The sequence below is a fragment of the Lepisosteus platostomus genome, chromosome 24 (assembly GCF_059453375.1).
Source record: "Lepisosteus platostomus isolate fLepPlt1 chromosome 24, fLepPlt1.hap1, whole genome shotgun sequence".
NCBI lineage: Eukaryota > Metazoa > Chordata > Actinopteri > Semionotiformes > Lepisosteidae > Lepisosteus > Lepisosteus platostomus.
In genome coordinates this window covers 7,377,804-7,396,306 of record NC_142634.1, presented here as the reverse complement: position 1 = coordinate 7,396,306, position 18,503 = coordinate 7,377,804, and the positions used below count along the sequence as shown (strand labels likewise).

Sequence of the window (18,503 nt, the reverse complement as noted above, 5' to 3'; positions counted from 1 at the left end):
GTTTCTATTTACATTCTCTACGGAATCTTTAGATCGCCTGTATTTGCCGTCAGTCTTCACGAACTTTGTAGTATGACAGTGATGCTTTTTCAGGTTGGATAATTCAAAAGTTGGTGTGCTCTTGTTCATCGATAAATACTGTAGCAGCATGCGTTTTGCATGCTGTAGGAGGTGAATGACATTGGTATGGCTTGCATACTGTTCAGTTTAAATTAATTCTGTATTTCCGAGTAACACCAGGATAATAAAAATATTTTGAATTAAATATACAGTATTTAACTGAAAGTTAAATCATTAGTTATGTCTTGTTGCCATCATTTGCAAGAATGAGCTAAAGTTGATAAGCTCTCGACTCCTCTTATGATACTTTGAATTCCACATGCTCTATGAACAAAACAGCAGTGGTTTTAGGTGGTGCAGAACATTGGAACATTGGAACATCCTTATTAATTGAAAGCTAAATTGGATCTGATGGAGCTCCGAATTTGAAACCATTAGAATTAAAATCTACATGAGATTCGCATTACAACAGTGAGAACCATTGTATTGCTAGTGGTTTAAAGATGGAAGCAGATGCATTAAACAAGAATGTATGCACTCCTCTGTCTGTGTCAAGTGAATCATTCCCTGTGACCTAACTGGAAGTTTATTTAAAACTGTTAGTACAGTCGCTGAAAAGTTTCTATCCACAAATTGCTTCCTCTTTGAACTCTGTAATAATATGAGTCCTGGCCTCTTTTGTCTTGTTTTCAGACCACGAACTTCCTTTGGCCAGCAATGAGGTGAGAGCATGTGGAAACAGGCCAGCGCAGACTGGCGTTGTCCGCAGATAGATGGAAATGAGCACAAAATGTGTTCATAGGCTGACTTGCACACATTCGTACTTCTTTGTCCTCTCAGCAGGATTAATTAGGTTGATGATGATTCCCTGCATTTGTTCAGCGCTTTTCATCTCGATGGTTCTCAAGGAAGGGAACCCCAATAAAAACCACTACAGAAGTGCAGCATCCGCCTGCCCACCTGGCTGATATATGGCATTCTACATTCAGCATCCGCTCTGAACAGCAGATTACATGGAGAACTGAGTCGTTTCTTCACCTCTTGAATTAAGGGGCAACTTTATGGAGGCCAGACGGCGCACAACCAGAGAGGAATTTAGCCAGCACACCGGGGTTATTAGCAGACCCTGTATGATGCTCTGTAGAATGCTGTATCTCAGAATGTTTCCTACAGTATTACATAAATACAGGCCCTGCCTATCTTTAACTCCACCCAAGTGCACTCTGTACTGACATTTAATTTTATATTAAGATTAAATGCAGATTGTTCATCCCTGCAATTTACTGGTTTCATAGCAAACTAAACCAAGAAATTCCCTCAGGGACTGCATACTAACAACTATGTTAAGGATATGGCATAAAAAGCTTTCTCACTTCGAGCTTTAGCTACTGAACTAAATTGCAGGCATTACCTGTCAGTCTATTGATCTGTCTCCATCCATATATATTCATCTGAGAGATACTAGATTATGGACGGAGGTTCTTTAATGAGCATTTTCACGAGCAGTAAATCAGAAATCACTCCTATAGAACTGTGAAATTCTGTCATGCGCAGATAAATGTAAAATGTTTAGGCATCTATTTGCCGTAACAAATTCATTCCCTGGCACTCTGTTTTGTCCTGTGTCTCAAAGCACTTCTGATTGGGCCGCCCGCATCTATCATCCAAGCGATAACAGAATTAAAGCACATCTCTCCCAGCCACTTTGATCTCACAGCGTTTTTATTAAACTGAGAGTGAGTTGGAATGGAACCAGAAAGCTCAAAACTACAGGGATAAACTTGATCCCAAACATACTGTTCTGGTTCCAAAGTCAAGGAAATGCAGCTTTGAGTCAAGAGTTGGTAGATGTAAATATAAGAAATGTTTTCTGTGCATTGTTATACAGGCATTGTTTCTCTTTGAAATGTTTTTAGTTCATCTATTTTTTGGACTGAAGCAAGGGGAGTTTGTCAGCAAAGTCTTGGAAATAAAATGCTTACTTGCACATAATCATGGAGGCAAATTATGCATTTCATGTCGTTTTAATTGGATTTAAAGATTCATGCTAGAGTTTACTAATTTTGGTCATCTTATAATCAGTATACTTAAAAATATCTGGCTTTAGATCTTTTTCACTTTTCACGTTTTTCAAATTAGAGGAATGGATTTCTAATCATTAAAAGGATTGTTTAGTTTGGAGGATTTTCTGTTGTGTTTTAATACAATTCATCAGCAAGTGGAAAGTAGGATGGTGCATATATTTAAGGTGTGATATTTGCTGTTCATTGGTGGTTTTCTGTTTCTGCTTTTATTATAAACTGTAGTTGCACACAGAAGAAAATTCATCTTACATGCATGAACTTGTCACTCATTTATCTAGAAGGGCAAGGTGGACCTCTAGTGGAACAGACAAGGAAAGAAACAGTTTTTTCCAAATGTATGTGAGGCACCCACTCAATTAACGAACCATTATACATCAAGAAATAAACCTAGTGTTTGAGGAGGGTAATGTGAATTTTAATTATTTTGTTATATGAAGATACATTGCATGTATATTTTCAAGTTAAAGAAAACGCGTACCGAGGATTGCAAACACAGGTACCAAAATATATTAGAAAGGAATATTGCAGTGTAGGTCAAAAATAAGTTAAGCACTCTTATGGTAAAAACTGTCAAGGATAAAATGAAATATCTTTGAGACAATTCATGGAAACTTCTTGAAAATGGAAGGGAAATGGCTGATGTACTGCACGAGTTTGTTACTCTGGTGTTCACTAAGGAAGAAGTCAATCGCATACCTCAGGCAGCAGAAGAAAAACATTCAGTATGTAGCGTCGGCATAGAAGACACTGATGTTTTTTGGGTATGAGAAACATTCAAGAAATAATTAATTCCCAACTCACAATGGTATCTCTTGTTTCCTTGAGTACTGCTGGGAAGATGTTATTCAGAAGCTGTTGATGTGACTCTTCCACTTCAGCCCCTAAAGACTGGGAAAGTTACTTTGGAAAATTGGTAGTGCCCATCCATAAGAAGGGTGGGAAAAAATGAACCAAGAAGTTGTAGATCAACAAGCCTAACCTCTCTTACTTTAATGGGTATAGAAACAATTTTTAGAATTATGCTAGACAAAATCAAAGGATTGTAGGAGTATGGAACAAGCTACTGTACTTAGTCATTTTGTCAAAGTTAAAACCATGGCTTCTTTTAAAAACTGTCTGGGTGAGATCAGCGCTTCAAATAGCTACTAACTCCCAAACAAGCTACATGGGCTGAAGGGCCTATTCTCATTTGTTACATTTCTTTTAAGACTTCTTATGGGGCTTAAGAGTACCTTAATCAGGAGCCTTTCTGAAAATATCAAGTGTAAGATTGCATGTTTGCCATTTGTACCCATTACAGCTGTTTAAAGAACTCTTATACTAGAGAACCTAACTCAAGAGATGGACAAGTGTGAAGGTCTGAGGTCACAGTATTTGCCTCTTTATACTAGAATCTGATAGAGAAAAGTAAGTATAGATGTATCATTGCAAAGTATCTGAATAACATCACTGTTTCCCATAAGGTGCATCAGCCAGCTTTGTAGGGTATCTTTTTAGAACAAAGGCTGTGTTAAAAACATATCGCTTGATGATCTCTACGCAGTTCTCAATTATTTCTTCTTCCTGCAGGCAAAACGTGCAGTCCAGAGGGGGGCGACAGCTGTCATCTTTGATGTCTCTGAAAACCCTGATGCGATTGATCAGGTATGACTTGTACGTTAGTTGTACTGTAGCAAAGCATCCATTCAAGAGGTACAAAAGTACTTGTACCTTTTTAGACGGTTTGTGTGCTAGCTAATATTTGATGGTGTATATTATAGCTTCTCAGCCCCCAGTGCTTGTTAATTATAGCTTTCAAAGCATTTAGCATGGTGTTTGTTTCTATTTTAAAACAGCTTTGGAATAAGGTTAGAAATTAACACGATCTCTGTTCTAGGTGCTGTATTTCGCATCCTCACTCCATTATGTGTATTTCAGTGACATTACTGAATTGAACCAGTGAGCCTTTAAGTGGATAAAATGATTTTTTATAGGAGGTTTTGGTGTAGTGTCTTCCCTCCCTCTGCCCCATGTCTGTACAACAATAATTAATGACCAGCTAAGAGTTATTTTGAAAGTTGTGGGGGAGCAGTAATTTTTAAATTACACCAAAACAGGTCTTGTTACTTTTGTTAAATCTGGAACACAAAAAAAGAAACTGAGAACAGTGGACACTTTTTTGTTACATGACGGGCTGTTGGAGTGATAACAGGCTTTCCTTGCCATGTTGTCTAAGCCAATACCCTGGCTTCTTTCAAGAAATGTCTGGATGAGGTCTATAGACCAGTTGCCCAGTAGCCAACAAATGTGCTAAACGGCTGCTTTCTTTTTCTCCTTATTTTTTTATGCTCCTGCTTGAATACAGTTAAAACCTTATATAAATATTGCTATTGTCCATTTACTGCGAAGAGAGAGGTCTCAATTTGTTTTTACCTCCCGTTGAAAATCTGTACATTGACACAATAACCAGAGGCATTCCTTTGAGGACATACACCAGTTATTTAAAGGGAACTAGGCAAAATTATCTTCTCTTTCACAGATTTGGTTCTGTAAGTCCTGCGGGTAGGCTTGGCTGCTTCTTGGGTGCATTTTTGCTTCAGCTCTAATTTGGGAATGAATAACAAACCTAAAAATGGATGGCCTGGCTATACAATTACTAAATGTCCTTGACAAGTTAATTGGGCTCTTTGTGGGGCAGAAATTGTTCACTCGTAGCATACAACATTTTCTTAGTACCAGATAGAAAATCCTAATAGAATGATATGTTCTGAAGTGTTGTTTTATTATAGTGTTGTGATCTGCTTTTATTTAAGTACTTATTAGATAACTTATTTAAGGCAATTTATTTATGTGGCAAAGTTTCATCTGCTATAACAGGCTAGGAATTTTGACTTGTCCTTGTTACGGGCACGATAAAGGATTATTGTTTCAACCACATAAAACAATATAAAAAGTACAGTTCTCAGTTTCTTTTACTGCTTTACATTGGCGTTAAATTTTCCTAAACCTATAGTTGACGTAAATTCAAAACGACATGTCTGGGTGTTGAAGGAGAAAAGAAGAAAAGACAAACGATGGAAAGAGTGCTAATTAAAATCCCTGAACAAAATTGCGAGGAACATTAATAAAAGATTTATATCTCCAAAGCCTGCACTCCAATCTTAACACAAACAGGAACATACAATTAACTGTCTGAGACTTGTGTTTGAAGTCTTTCAGGAAGGAGGTTTCTTTTTTTGCTTTCAGAAAAGGAATTCTGTTTTCTTAAATTCCTTGGGATATGTATCGCTTCAGCAAAGCAGACATGGGGCACAGCAGTACTAGAACCTTAGGGACAAAACAGTAGAATTGCAAAACAAAATGTATTTTGGTTGGAAACTAGCTATTGGGGAGAAACAGCTCTCCGGATCTTTTCTTTTCAAGTTGTAGATTTTGTAGCATTAGATAAGAAAGCAAGAGCAGAGCTTGATCTGTCTTTATTTTTTTTTTCCAATTTCTATACTGAATGCTGTTTACATTCAGAATTTACGTTCCCAGCTGTTCTTATCACATAGGTCACATTACTGAATACTGGGCCTAACATCTTAGGTCTTAAAAATATGTATTAGAAAATGAGATTTACTACACTTCTGAGTATTCTGATTATTTTAGCAGTGGAGACTGGAGAATGAACTAATTTTCTGTTTGAAAATCTGTCTTATTTCCAGGAAGCTATTTTCCAGTATCTGATGGTTTTAAACATACAGTACCAAGCTTTTAAGACGTAACACTTTAACTACAGTGCTGTGAGTCATCTTGAGGATGCACAAATGCACAAAATGCATTTCTGGGACGTCCGTTGACCCGGATTTCAAATACACTGGAACAAACAACACAAGTTCTGGAGGTAGCAATGTCCTAACTATGTTGGGAACTAAAGCAACACAAGCTTTATATAGAACACAGAATAGAGTTTAGATGACAACAGAGTAAGAGACATTGAGCTTTCTGTGTCCCGTAATTTTGACTTCTGTGGTTCTTTCGCCTCTAGCTCAATCAAGGCTCAGAGGATCCTCTCAAGAGGCCAGTTGTATACGTGAAGGGTGCCGACGCTGTAAAGCTGATGAACATTGTGAATAAACAGAAGGTGGCTCGAGCAAGGATCCAACACAGACCACCCCGGGTAAGAGGGGAGCTCCGCACCGTTTTTTTTTTAAACAGTGAATGTGATCTTTAGAAGGGTTTTGCTCTTTGTCTTTTTAACAAAAACTTGGACTGAGTTTTAAGCTAAAGCCTTCTCGTTCCCTGAGGCCAGTTTCCTGTCTTTGAGACTTTGATACTAGTGAATCCTAATGCATCCAATTCGACTATACATGCTTGGCCTGTGACAAGCACCAAATTTGCCACTTCCTTGATAACACAGTGCATTTCACTTTGTGGCTTTTTAAAAATAAGTCTGATGCATTTACCCCGTGAGCTACAGACTGTTCAATTCCTCACTGTCTATGATTTCTAGTAGGTGATTTAGTTGGGTGACTGTCTTCGTCAGATCACATATGTGAACAAGCTGGACTGAACAGTTCATAATGGCCTACCCAGTAATTGAGCATCATTTTTCACTTGTAATGAATTTGTACATTTACACATTCTGTCTCGCCACAATAATTGATTCAGTTTCTGCTGCAGTTTACTTGTTGCTACTTGTTGCACTTTATTAACCAAGAGCACTGCAAGGAGATATGGTTTTGTTATTTTTTACTTTATTTTTATTATTTTATAATGCACCACATTTAATTTAGAATGGCTGGGATATGTTCTCTGCTTTCTGAAATGACACTGTGAGTTACCAGGGTTATTCTGCTTTTTCTTCTTAATTCATTCCTGTCTGGGTAGTTCCTTTATTTTGCTTTACCACAGTTTTGTTGGCCCTGTGCATGATTGATAAGCAGAAGATCAAAGGAATAGTTTTGCAAGGTAGTGGTTTGGAACGTACTGAGATTAGCTGCTGAGATTAGCTGCGGGCAAGAGACTTCATACACACCCTTTGTTGTGAGTGAAAGAGACAAAAAAAAAGAGGAACTCTCAAACTAGAGATGTTTTTATTGTTATTGTGGGGTATAAAATCCTAGCTGTTTCTGAGCCATTGTAGTAAGGTGATATAGCAGTAACCACCTGAAAATAAGGAAGTTTAAAAAACCTTGAGGTGACCTCAATGTGGACTGACATAAGAAACGGCAGTAAATAATGGATTTTGTTGTAAAAATGCAGCACTAGGATAAGATGTCCCACAATTTCTTGAACAAAAATATATAGGTGTTGATCTTCACCCTCCATATTTTTATTTCATGGCAAAGTTACCCGTGTTTTTCAGTCATTTTTCAAATTATTCTGAGATTTCAAAGCTTTTTCTGTTTTGAACAAATTCATTGGATTCCCAGGAACAATCTTCTTTTGAAGAGAAAAGATTGCTAATTACAAAGGGACGATTTCAAGTCTCAAGCTACTCGCTGGCTCGCTGAACTTCAGTTAATATCCGATTTAATCTTGATCCTGTAAGATAAACAGATTTAATTTTACAACACAAACATTACTGTAGAGTTGAAGTGGCATTAGTGCTTTGATCACTCCTGCTGTACACACAGACACATAACTACGAATCACAGTCAGGACCTCACACGAAGCAACATTGGGGTCTCCATCTAACATCTGCATTCAGATAGAATTGGATTGAACTTTAAGATGATTTTAAAATTCAAGAGATTCACTTGGGAGCAATCTCAAACTTAAATTAAGATGCTTTGAATGTCAAGCTGTTGTTTATGGTCAGTTACAGTGTATTCTGATATGGTTTTGTTTTAATTTTTCGAAACCTTAAGATTACATTTTATGTTTCTGTGTTTGAATAAATATTTCATATTTTGCTTTGTTTATAACACCAGGAAGGTTTTTGTTTTAGAAAAGATACCATGAAATTTCCCTCACAGGACAACGCAGGGAGTCTGTCCGAACTTTAACCAAGAACATCCTCGAATGTCTTACAGACACCCTTACCTATAAGTGCTTCTCAGGCCTTAAAGTTAGGGATTTGGGATGGATTTGGATTTTTAATCCAAATGATATGGTAGCCCCTCAGATTCTATTGTTTTGCCAGGGAGGTTTTGTGGTATTTTGTCTTCTGAGCCTTCCAAGATCAGTGGATTGTTCTGTATTACTGACAAAATAACAAAGTGTCTATGTAAAACAGCAAAATAAAGTAATATTTTTTCTAACATGTATAAATACTTCTATAACTGGATTAGTCAAAATTTCCATTCTTTCTAATGTACACTTATGTTCAGCATAATAAAAGATGTCGTATTGACAGCCTTTATTTTGTCTGTCTCAACAGCAGCCAACAGAGTATTTTGATATGGGGATTTTTCTTGCCTTCTTTGTGGTGGTGTCCTTAGTGTGCCTTGTCCTCCTCATTAAGATTAAATTAAAGCAACGAAGAAGTCAGGTAAGCGCACTTGAAAGTTTGCAGAAACTGTTGTACTCTTTCCGTATGCCTTTCCTGCTGGTGTTTGTTCTTGTAAAGCCAAGAAACGATTCACTTCAAGTGCATTTTTCATCCATTGATGGAAACAGAATGTGATAAACATACAGAACATTCCAGAATTTGGGCACAGTGTTCTTTAAAAAAACATGCTTTGTTTCTCATAATGCTTCCCCTGAAGCAGTAAATGGTGGCATAGTAATCATGTTTCACACCTTGAGAAATGAAGGTGTGCAGGAATAATTAGGGCGGACTGTACGTGCATCTATCTGTGTCCTCCATGTTGCAATCACTGTGCTAAATTAGCTACACAAGCGTGTGTCTGCACAGTAATGTTATATTGCTTGACACACAGCCGGTTACAGGCAGTTCTCTTGATCATGAGCCAGATTATGAACTGTCGTTAACACAGACACTTATCTTCTGTCCATTAACTTTCACACTGTTGCGCCATTCAGTAAGATTGAATGATGAAATAAAACAAGAAGATCAGACAGCTTTGTACAAATGTTGGTTTGGCTAGTTTGCAAAGAGTTTAAGGTGTTGGTTTCTCTAGAACATGAGTTTATTAGTTTGATCCTGAGGACTTTCACACCTCGTTGCTCCAGGTGATCTTTCTGTTACCTTAATTGACCTAATAACAGGATTCATTAAACATTTTTAGTTGCTTTCAGTTCTTGAACGTGTTTTAATTATTATGTTTCAGAAGTAAAATTAGTTAGAAAGAGGTTCCAACCAAGCAAGTTGTTTGGATTGGGTTCAATTAAGTAAAGAGCACAGCTGGAATGCAGTCCAGCTCTCCTGATCAGGGACCAGGGAAACCCTAGTATAGAGTCACTTGTACTGTTCTCGTAAATTGCCTTAATTATTAAATTATAGTTCAGGACCAGCACCTAATTACCATGTTCTCCTTTGCTATTTTACTTGACACCAGAGCTCTATGAACAGGATGGCCATCCAAGCACTTGAGAAGATGGAAACGCGAAAATTCAAGTCGAAAGGCAAAGGTCTTCGAGAGGGCAGCTGTGGCACATCAGACTCGCTGAGCAGCAGCTCCACCTCTGACTGTGCTATCTGTCTGGAGAAGTACATTGACGGAGAGGTAAGGGGGAGAAGGATTTGCCACTTTAACAGTGCCACAAGCACCCACAATTGCTCCCGATTACACATTTCAGCTTTCTTCATCATGTGTGGTGGTTTAGCCCCTTTGAAAAATAGAGCTTTTATCAACTTACCCATTAGGTTCTGAGCTAAATGACAAATACAGGCAGGAATGACTACTGTTTTTGTGTTTTGTCATTAAAATTCTTATTTGAAACTTTTAAATTTAATTTCTATTTATAGAGCACTTTTCATTTCAAAGAATTCAAAGTGCTTTATATAGAAATTGGGACCCAGTTCGTCAACAAGCAGCCCCCATAAGGGGGATACTTGGCAGCCATTATGCACCAATAGCTCCTCTGCACTACCACTGATGAAGTTTGCCAGATTGTACAGTCCTAGAGTGGACTTTGGCTAGGACAAATCTACACTAAATTAAACTACACTAAATTGACATTGGCACTTTGGTGATCAAGTAACCAAGACATCAGTTATATATGGCACTCCACCTACTAATACTTCAACTAATACTGGTCAGCAGTAACCTGGTTTTCCTTGGAGGTCACCCATCCCAGTACTGACCAAGCCCAGACTTGCTTAGCATCGTAAGATTTGATGGAATCAGGCTACAAGGTGTTAATACTGCTGCCAACCTTCCTACAAGAAAACTACCTGTGACTTCTACACTGTTGGTCATTCTTCTACTCAATGTGCTTTGAGAGCTTTGACCTTGTAAAAATGGGACTTAACCCACTTACTTCTGCCTGTGTTCGGTTACTGTATATGTACCCCTGTGGTGCATTCAGCGTCTCGTCTACTGAAGCAGATAGGTTACATCTACAACTGTCCTGATCCATGACTTGAATACAGCGTTGTGTGGTGAGCTGAAATATTCAAAGGGCAGGCCCTGGCCCAGCAGAGTTGTTTTTGCGTGGTTTTGTGTTGACATTTGGGCAGAAAAAGGTTAAGAAAAACAGTGTGAACAAAGGAAGGCACATTTGACTGGAAGGAGGAAGTGGTAAAATAAAAGGATGAATAGCACCAAAGAGATTAAAGAAAATGAAATGAAACGCAGAACAAAAGCACAGGAAGATCTGATGACTCATCCTGTGGTTTTTTTATGAGTTTATAAAACACTGAGGCCAAGAACTTAATGCTCGGTTGCTGTTCTGTGAAGCCTGGGAGTTGTCCTTGTTGCCTTCCTATCAGCAGCTCAAAGGACATCACTTCCATCCCAGAGCACGTTTCAGGGTGACCAGATCTCTCCCCCCCTTCTCAGACGGATTAAGAAGGGTCACAGGTTCACATGTGCCTAAGACAACCCAATAAGCTTGTCATCTTATATTGTTCACCTGTCAGTCATAGGTTTTGGTGAGTATGCTTTCCTGCCGCATGTTTGACTCTGCTTTCACGTTGGTGGTCACTCTTGATTAGCATGGCCCAACACCTCTGAAATTTAATAAGACTTTCTATCAGGCAGGTTCGTTTGACAGTGCAGCAAACATTTGGATGTTTCACGGGTGTAGCATCCATGATCAAAGCAAAAACCTTTTTGTTTTTTTTTTCCTTTCACTGGGAGAGCTCCGGAAGCTAAACCCATTGTTCTATACTACTTTACTGCCCTCTACAGGGCACCTGGGTGTACACTTTCCATCATGTTCCTAATAAAACAGTTACACGGCGAATACGATTCTTCAGACCTCCAGTCTTGCTCAGTGGCTGGCCTGAGGCTCTGGAGACAGATTTCCATCAGCATCCCTAGTTAGAACAATGCCCACACGTCAGTCTGATTGATTTGTTGGGACTGGTGGAGTGTGGATTCCAGTCCCAAAACATCTTTGCTCTCATCGCAGCCACTTCTGAAAACAGTCCCACCAGGAGGATGGGATTAGACTGCAGGTGTTTTTAAAGTCTTGTGAAACACATGCCACACCCTGTTCTCAAAGAGATCCAGTCAGTCATCTGTGGGGCTTCTTAATGTGATTAGTGGGTTTTACTGTGTAAGATCACAATGTTAATTGCTTCAAAGCTGACCGTGATCCATTCCATTATACTTAAAGTGTCTGCTTTAACTTTCCATAATGCTTTAACTTGCATTGAAAAACCAAAAGCATCCCAGATCTGCAGCCTTTTCTGTAGTTTGACAGACTGTTTTCATTTGTTGAGATTACTCCCAGCACCTTTGCATTTATTTTAATATAAACAATTGAGATTTAATTTCATCTTATGTTCATAATGCACAATCTTCAATGCATCACAAGCTTTCATCGTCTGAGGCAGTTTTTTAGGGTATTTATTTGATAGAAATACTTCTGCTCCTTATGTAGTAGACATCAATGTGGACCTTTGTCATACTGTGTGTGGCCATTCTTCCAGACGTTACACAAAAATGCTCATTTCTGGTGAGGAACATGTCTATCAAGAGCCTAGTTTGAAAGCACAGAAAACACTGCGGCTCTCCATCCTGGAATTGAAACCAGGAAATCTGTACGCATTTACACAAGTTCCATTTTTATAATTACAGTACCAGAAAAATGAATATACTGTATATATACTTCAATATAAATGAACAAAGAAGGGATGTAAATAGAAGCCATGAAATGTGGGTGTGGAAGCAAAGAAAAAAATATGTTCTGATGTTTGTTTGGGCTTTGTGACATGAAAGCTCAAAATGTGAATGTCTTAGCTTTTAATTAATCCAAAAGCCACACACAATTGTGCAAGAGTGTGTGTATATATATACATTTTGTTAAAATGGAAAGCTGTTTCAAAAGAGGAATGAAAAAGAAAGCAGGCTCAAAGCAAGTAACCATGGAAGATTTTCCCTCTAATCTATGTTTATAAAATAAAAATGTTAACAATATATAGTGAACATGAAGGCTTCTCCCTCAGGGCTGAAATCCTATGTTTTGGGTGAAATATTAGCTTCCATAGGTTGTCTGATTTGTGTCTGGAACCTAGATGCTCATCTGAGATACTGCATTTTCTGCCTTTGGTCCCTTTGCCATTTACATCTAATTCTGCATCTTTAATGCCAAGCATTTCCAGTTCCATTTTGAAAAATATTTACAGCCGTCCTAAATAGATAAGCTCCTAAACATAGACCAACTGTAATAACAATAAGCCAGTTTGTACCGTTGCTGGATTGAATTTTGGACATGGGTAGCAAAGAGATAGAGAGGCTGAGCTATGATTTTCTGTAAGCTACAGTAGCAAAGTGTATGAATCACCCTGTAAGTTTTGGGGGTACATTTTTATTAACTGAAGTTGGTGTAAACAATTCAGATTGGGAAGGGTACAGAGTGAAATACTTGGACCAGGTTGTATTGCCTTCAGTTGAAAGAGATGTGCAGAGCTCAGAAGTAGCCCGTGGAGGATTACTTGGCAGGTGGAAACAATTTTGCTTTATTCCCAAGCTCTCCTCTAATTTAAGAAATGGCAGATGGTTTGATATTCCTTGCCAGCCTTTTCAAACCATAACCATGCTGTGAAATGAGCTGGAATGTTCAAGACCTGTTTTCTTAAGAAAGTAATGGGTATTCTTGATGTGCTGCTTTTGCCTCTAGTGTAGCGTAATTGCTGCGCTGTGCTCATTACATGTTAAAGTGTTTCTGGTTTTTGTGGCAAAGCGGACGGGTTTTGGTAGCTGTGAAAACCAGTTCTATAGACTGAGCGGTGAGCTAAGTTTAAGAGGTTTATCTGCCGTTTTCTGTTGAAGTAAACAGTTTTCCCTGGAAAATACCGATTCTCAGAATGACAGCAGACATCTCTTCAATTTTGCAGGAACTGCGCGTGATTCCATGTGCTCACAGATTTCATAAGAAATGTGTGGACCCTTGGCTGCTTCAGCATCATACCTGCCCCCACTGCAGACATAATATAATTGGTGAGTTTGTCCCCCCCAAAAAATATATTTGTGAGTTTGTTCCATAGTTGATTTTTGGGCAGCGATGGCAATAAGCTAAATCGCTTTTTGCAACCAGGCTTGGGAAGTCTTAATGCGGTGCCATCCATTTCTCCTTTCTCCTTTTGCAGAACAAAAAAAGGGAAACCCTGGACCTATCTGCATGGAACCTGGAAACCCAGCCCACGGTCGACAGCAGAGAGTCGTTCTTCCTGTGCATTACCCGGGGCGAGTGCACAGAGCCGGCCAAGTGACTGCGTACCCCACTCGGACCAGCATCGACCCCCACGGCAACCCCATTACCGTTCTGACTGTGGAGCAGCACGGCGACCAGAATCTTTATCCGGCCCAATCCTCTGCTTTCATCCAGAGCTACCCTCCCCTCCACCTGGACCACCCATTGAACCCCCACCACTGTAGCATGGAGCACCGGGCTGCACCTTACCCCCAGCCTCATGCTTTCAAGCGGCCCAAGTTCAACGGGCGCAGCTTTTCCCGGGCCTCCTGTTTTTCTCAGTACGAGACCATGTACCAGCACTACTTCTTCCAGGGCCTGACCTACCCTCAGCCTGAGGGCCACCCAGGAAGTGGGCCCCACAAAGGCCACAGCCGGGCCTTCCAGCAAGGCATGCTGTACCCCACGGTGGTCCACATGGCTCCCACCTCCTCCTCCTCGCGCCTCGGCGAGAGCGGAAGCTCGTCCAGCTTCAGCTGTTACCATGGCCACCGCTCGGTGTGCAGCGGATACCTGGCGGACTGTCCGGGCAGTGACAGCAGCAGCAGCAGCTCGGGCCAGTGCCACTGCTCCTCCAGCGACTCCATGCTGGACTGCACCGAGGTGAGCAATCAGGGAGTCTATGGGAGCTGTTCCACTTTCCGGAGCTCCCTGAGCAGTGACTATGACCCTTACGTGTACCGAAGCAAAAGCCCTTGTCGAGGGGCAGCGGGAGAGGCTGGACCTAGCTTCCTTCCCGCCCCTCAGGACGAGTCTCCTGCCTCTTCTGGCCAAGACTGCCTCCAGCCCCCTGCCGGGGCTTCCTTCATCTCAGGGGACCAGCTATCCAGCTGTAGCCTGGAGCCGAACTATAGCAGTCACTCTTCACTGGAACCCAGGGAAACCAATACCACTACCTCAGCCAGGGCCCCAGAGGGCGCTGGACCAGAACTCCTGGGCTGGAATAAAGTGGCGGAGGAAAGGGATCAGGGGGCGGCCTACAGCTGCTGTTTTGAGATTCCGCCCTCGGCCTCTGAGAGCAAAGGTCAGGAGGTGGGTGGAGCCACGTTTCTGGGAACAGCCCGCTGTATGCAGGGGGTGGAGCCTAGGACCCCTTTAGGATCCACCCCTCAGAACTTGTACAGTGTTAACACGGACCACTTGTGCCCAGCGGAGCAGGGGAACTACGAAGGACTGCCTTGCTGTTTTTACGAGGAGACGAATGCTCGCCGGAGCAACGGGGGCTGCTATGCCGAGGACTATGCGGTGAATGTACAGTACGCGCGGACTGATGCCGACCCGCAGGCGTTGCAGAGGTGCTGTGAACTCGGTCAGCGGATACCAATCATCACTGAGGACATGGATTGTGAGCTGGGTTTGGCCCCAGGGCCTCAGACGGGCTTGCTTTCCGCAAACCTACCTGAGGAAGGGAGAAGCAGGGCTGGGGACCGGGAAGAGTCTAATGAACTGTATGTGCCCTCTGCGCAGTTTGGGGGTCAGATATTCCCCCATGAGGAGGAAACCAGGGCTCTTTTCCGCAACAGTTGCTCCAGTTTCCACAAAGCACAGGGAAACTGCAAAGCTGGAGGTGAGAGTTTTAATCACCCTTGTGTGAAAACAGGCTGCTTGTCCATTGTTTTGGCCTGAATTTGCCACACAGATTTTACTGCTGAGCCCTTACTTTTGTATGTTTATGCATCCTAGTAAGTATTGTCAGAATGTATTTTCGGCTGATAAAGTCCAGACTAGATAATGCCAGTGCCTGAAAAGAATATTACCACTGATTTTAAACCGCAACAAAAAAATAACAGCAAATATCTGCTACAGGCCTATATTTTGCCACAACTATGTGTGGAATGCCAAATATTGACATATGGTAGAGGGCACAGTATGAAAGACTATATATGTGCTGCCACACTGTTCTTTTAAGTTTTGTTTTCTAAAGTCAGTCCCAAAGAAAATGTTTTTTTAAGTTTGTGTTTAAGAAGGGATCTCGTTTTTGTTTTTGTCAGTACTGACTGGTTGAAAAGCATTGAAATGTCTGAAGGTGACGTAGTGTTCCTACTTTTGTTAAGCTAAATCTGAAAATAAGCAGTTAAAACAGTTCCACACTTTCCTTCTGCAAAGGAAAGAGTGGAACTTTTGATTACAGTCTCTGACCACTTCATAGGTTTTTGTAAGGAAATGCGTATCAAAAGGACAGACATCTGAACTGGAGTTTTGCAAATTATATTGATTCAGCTCGATAGATTATATACTTTAAATAGCATCTCCCTAAAATTCAGCATCACTCATCTCCTTTACTTCTTATGTGAACTGATTTGTCACTAACAATATTTTTTTTTTACCCGTAGGGTCAGGACCATCCCATGATTTGGAAAAAGAAAGCGTGGCAGACCCCAGCCTGTGAGGTTTTTAAGTTCGGTTATACGGGAAGTTTTTTTATTCTTTAAATTAATATTAAGACTCCAGTTTGTGTAAGACTTTTTGAGGGTTTTTATTTTTGTTATATATATAAATATATATATATTTTTTAGCTTTGACAAACACAAAAAGTGGTAATATGGAGAAATGTTAAAATCTTAATTTCCTTTAACCCCAGACTGTCGTGCTGTTCTTGTTTGTTTCGCTTTGTGTTCCTTTGTGGGTTATAGGAGAAGCAGTCTAATGGATGTGCTCTACTTGGTGTGTGAAAACCAGGCCACACCAGGACCCTAATCTATCGAACCCTGCTCTCCAGAGTTTCCACCCTACTACTTGACTCAGGGTTACTGCTGCCTTAGTAGCAAGCCAGCATTTAATTAATGTTCGCTCATTGTTGTGAATCAGTGGAGCTTGGTTTTAGCACTGTAGGTATAGAATTAACAAAAAAACAACTCTGATGGGTAAAACCGTTGAGAAAGGTTGTTTCAGTGGTGTGACAAGGGAAAGACTGTTTTCTGTGAGCCTAATATTTACGGTCAGCAAAGGACTGGTGTTCCATCTGTGTTTCCTACAAGTGTCATTCTGAGCTTTACACAGCCTTTTTTTCCTGAGGCAGGGATATCAACCCTACACCTCCTTTTCAGTCAGTTTTCTTCAGGTGTAATGTATAGGGTCGAGAAACTAGTTTTATTTCAGTGTGTCAGGGAAAGGCCAAAGCAAGGTAGTTAACCAAGATAGTAATGGAAGATTAATTAAATCCTCAAAAAGTGGCATTTAAAAAATATCCATCTGGTATCGTTCAATATGTTGTCAGCTTATGCCTTGTTTGTTTTACAGACTTTTTAATACTGTTTCTATGAAATGTATCCATACAGCTGAGAGACTACCAGTTCAAGAACCCTATTTATACGTGACATTTTAACTCAATGCTGTAATTCTTGAACACTAAAAGACTAATCTTGCCTTTTCTTAGAGATCTACACTGCAAAAATAGCATTTGTGAGGGTACTTGAGGCACTATTTAATTTTTTATTTGTAGCACTTAAAAAGGATTGTATAAAGAAAAGCTTGGTGTACAAAATTTGTAATATTTTTAATTTTTTAATATAATTATTTTCTCCGTCATTACCATTTTACAATGTTTTAAAAGGCTAGAAAATCAATCTGTGTATATTTCTGTATATGTATAGCAGCACATTTCATTTATGGAAATATGTTCTCGGAATATTTATTTACTAATATATTTATCTTTAAGCCATGTCTTATGTTGAGAGTGTATGAACGCTATTGAAATCTTTTTTTTTTTGAGAAATCACTAACATGAGACTTTGTAAATACATGATAATTGCACACAAAGATTAAATATTCTCTGACCAAAAAACGATTTTTAAATTTTAGTACTATACAGTTTTGTAACAAAGTGTACAAAGGCCCTGTAAAAATACAGTTTTATTCAAGTAAAGCTGCGTGGAGTCCTTCTTTCCAACCTTCTGTGTTATGTTCTAGGATTTGTTGCATAGAGTTTGGGTAAGAGTAGATCCATCCATTGATTTTGATTGATCTGCTGTATCCAATACAAGGTAGCTGGAGAGCTGGAGCCTCATTTCTACTGTATGTGTAAATACAAAACTTGCTGTTGGAATCACAGCTGAGCTGCAGTTGTGAACCAGATATTCTTAACCACCAGTTGACAAGCAGTCACACCTTTTTCAACACAGTTAAGACGGAGAAACTGGTGCATCCTCTTCTCTTCATTTCAACACAGGGCATCGACAACGCTACTTGAAAAAGCTTCCAGTCCTGATTAAAGGGGTTAGGTTTGCAAAAAACATGGACATTGTTGACTTTCCTGTGCCTTTCTTCTTATGTCTATCATTTTAGTTCATTTAGTTATGTATATGTATGAAACACAGTTCATACCATAGTTTTTGTGATATATTCACTGCGGTCTCACTAAAACCAAAATCCAATTTGTTCCTTTTGTTTGCAGTAGGTCGCCAGTTTCCATTTGTAACCACAGGGTGGCAGTCTTTCATCGTGAAAGGGTTTTCATTCCTAATACATTCTTTTAATGCAGCTTTGGACTTACTGTATAATAGTTAAGGTTTTACTCTTCTGATAGTAAGAAGAGAGGAAGCAAGTTACTGTCGTCACAATTTCAAGAAAGAACAGAACTGATTTTTAAGTATCCTTTTTTCTTACATTTCAGTTAAATTTTAGTTT

At 39.9% G+C, this 18,503-nt stretch overlaps 1 protein-coding gene across 1 annotated transcript in view; it reads left to right on the top strand.

The window, feature by feature from the left end:
- The window catches only part of znrf3 (zinc and ring finger 3), a 78,697-nt gene extending 60,955 nt beyond the window's left edge, over window positions 1-17,742 (top strand). The window contains exons 3-9 of the mRNA XM_088618072.1: window positions 3,714-3,788; window positions 6,154-6,285; window positions 8,491-8,601; window positions 9,572-9,739; window positions 13,522-13,624; window positions 13,774-15,444; window positions 16,211-17,742. Coding sequence (XP_088474198.1) covers window positions 3,714-3,788; window positions 6,154-6,285; window positions 8,491-8,601; window positions 9,572-9,739; window positions 13,522-13,624; window positions 13,774-15,444; window positions 16,211-16,266 — 2,316 coding nt within the window. The 3' untranslated portion in view covers window positions 16,267-17,742. The remainder of the gene's footprint in view (window positions 1-3,713; window positions 3,789-6,153; window positions 6,286-8,490; window positions 8,602-9,571; window positions 9,740-13,521; window positions 13,625-13,773; window positions 15,445-16,210) is intronic.
- Window positions 17,743-18,503: the final 761 nt, after the last annotated feature.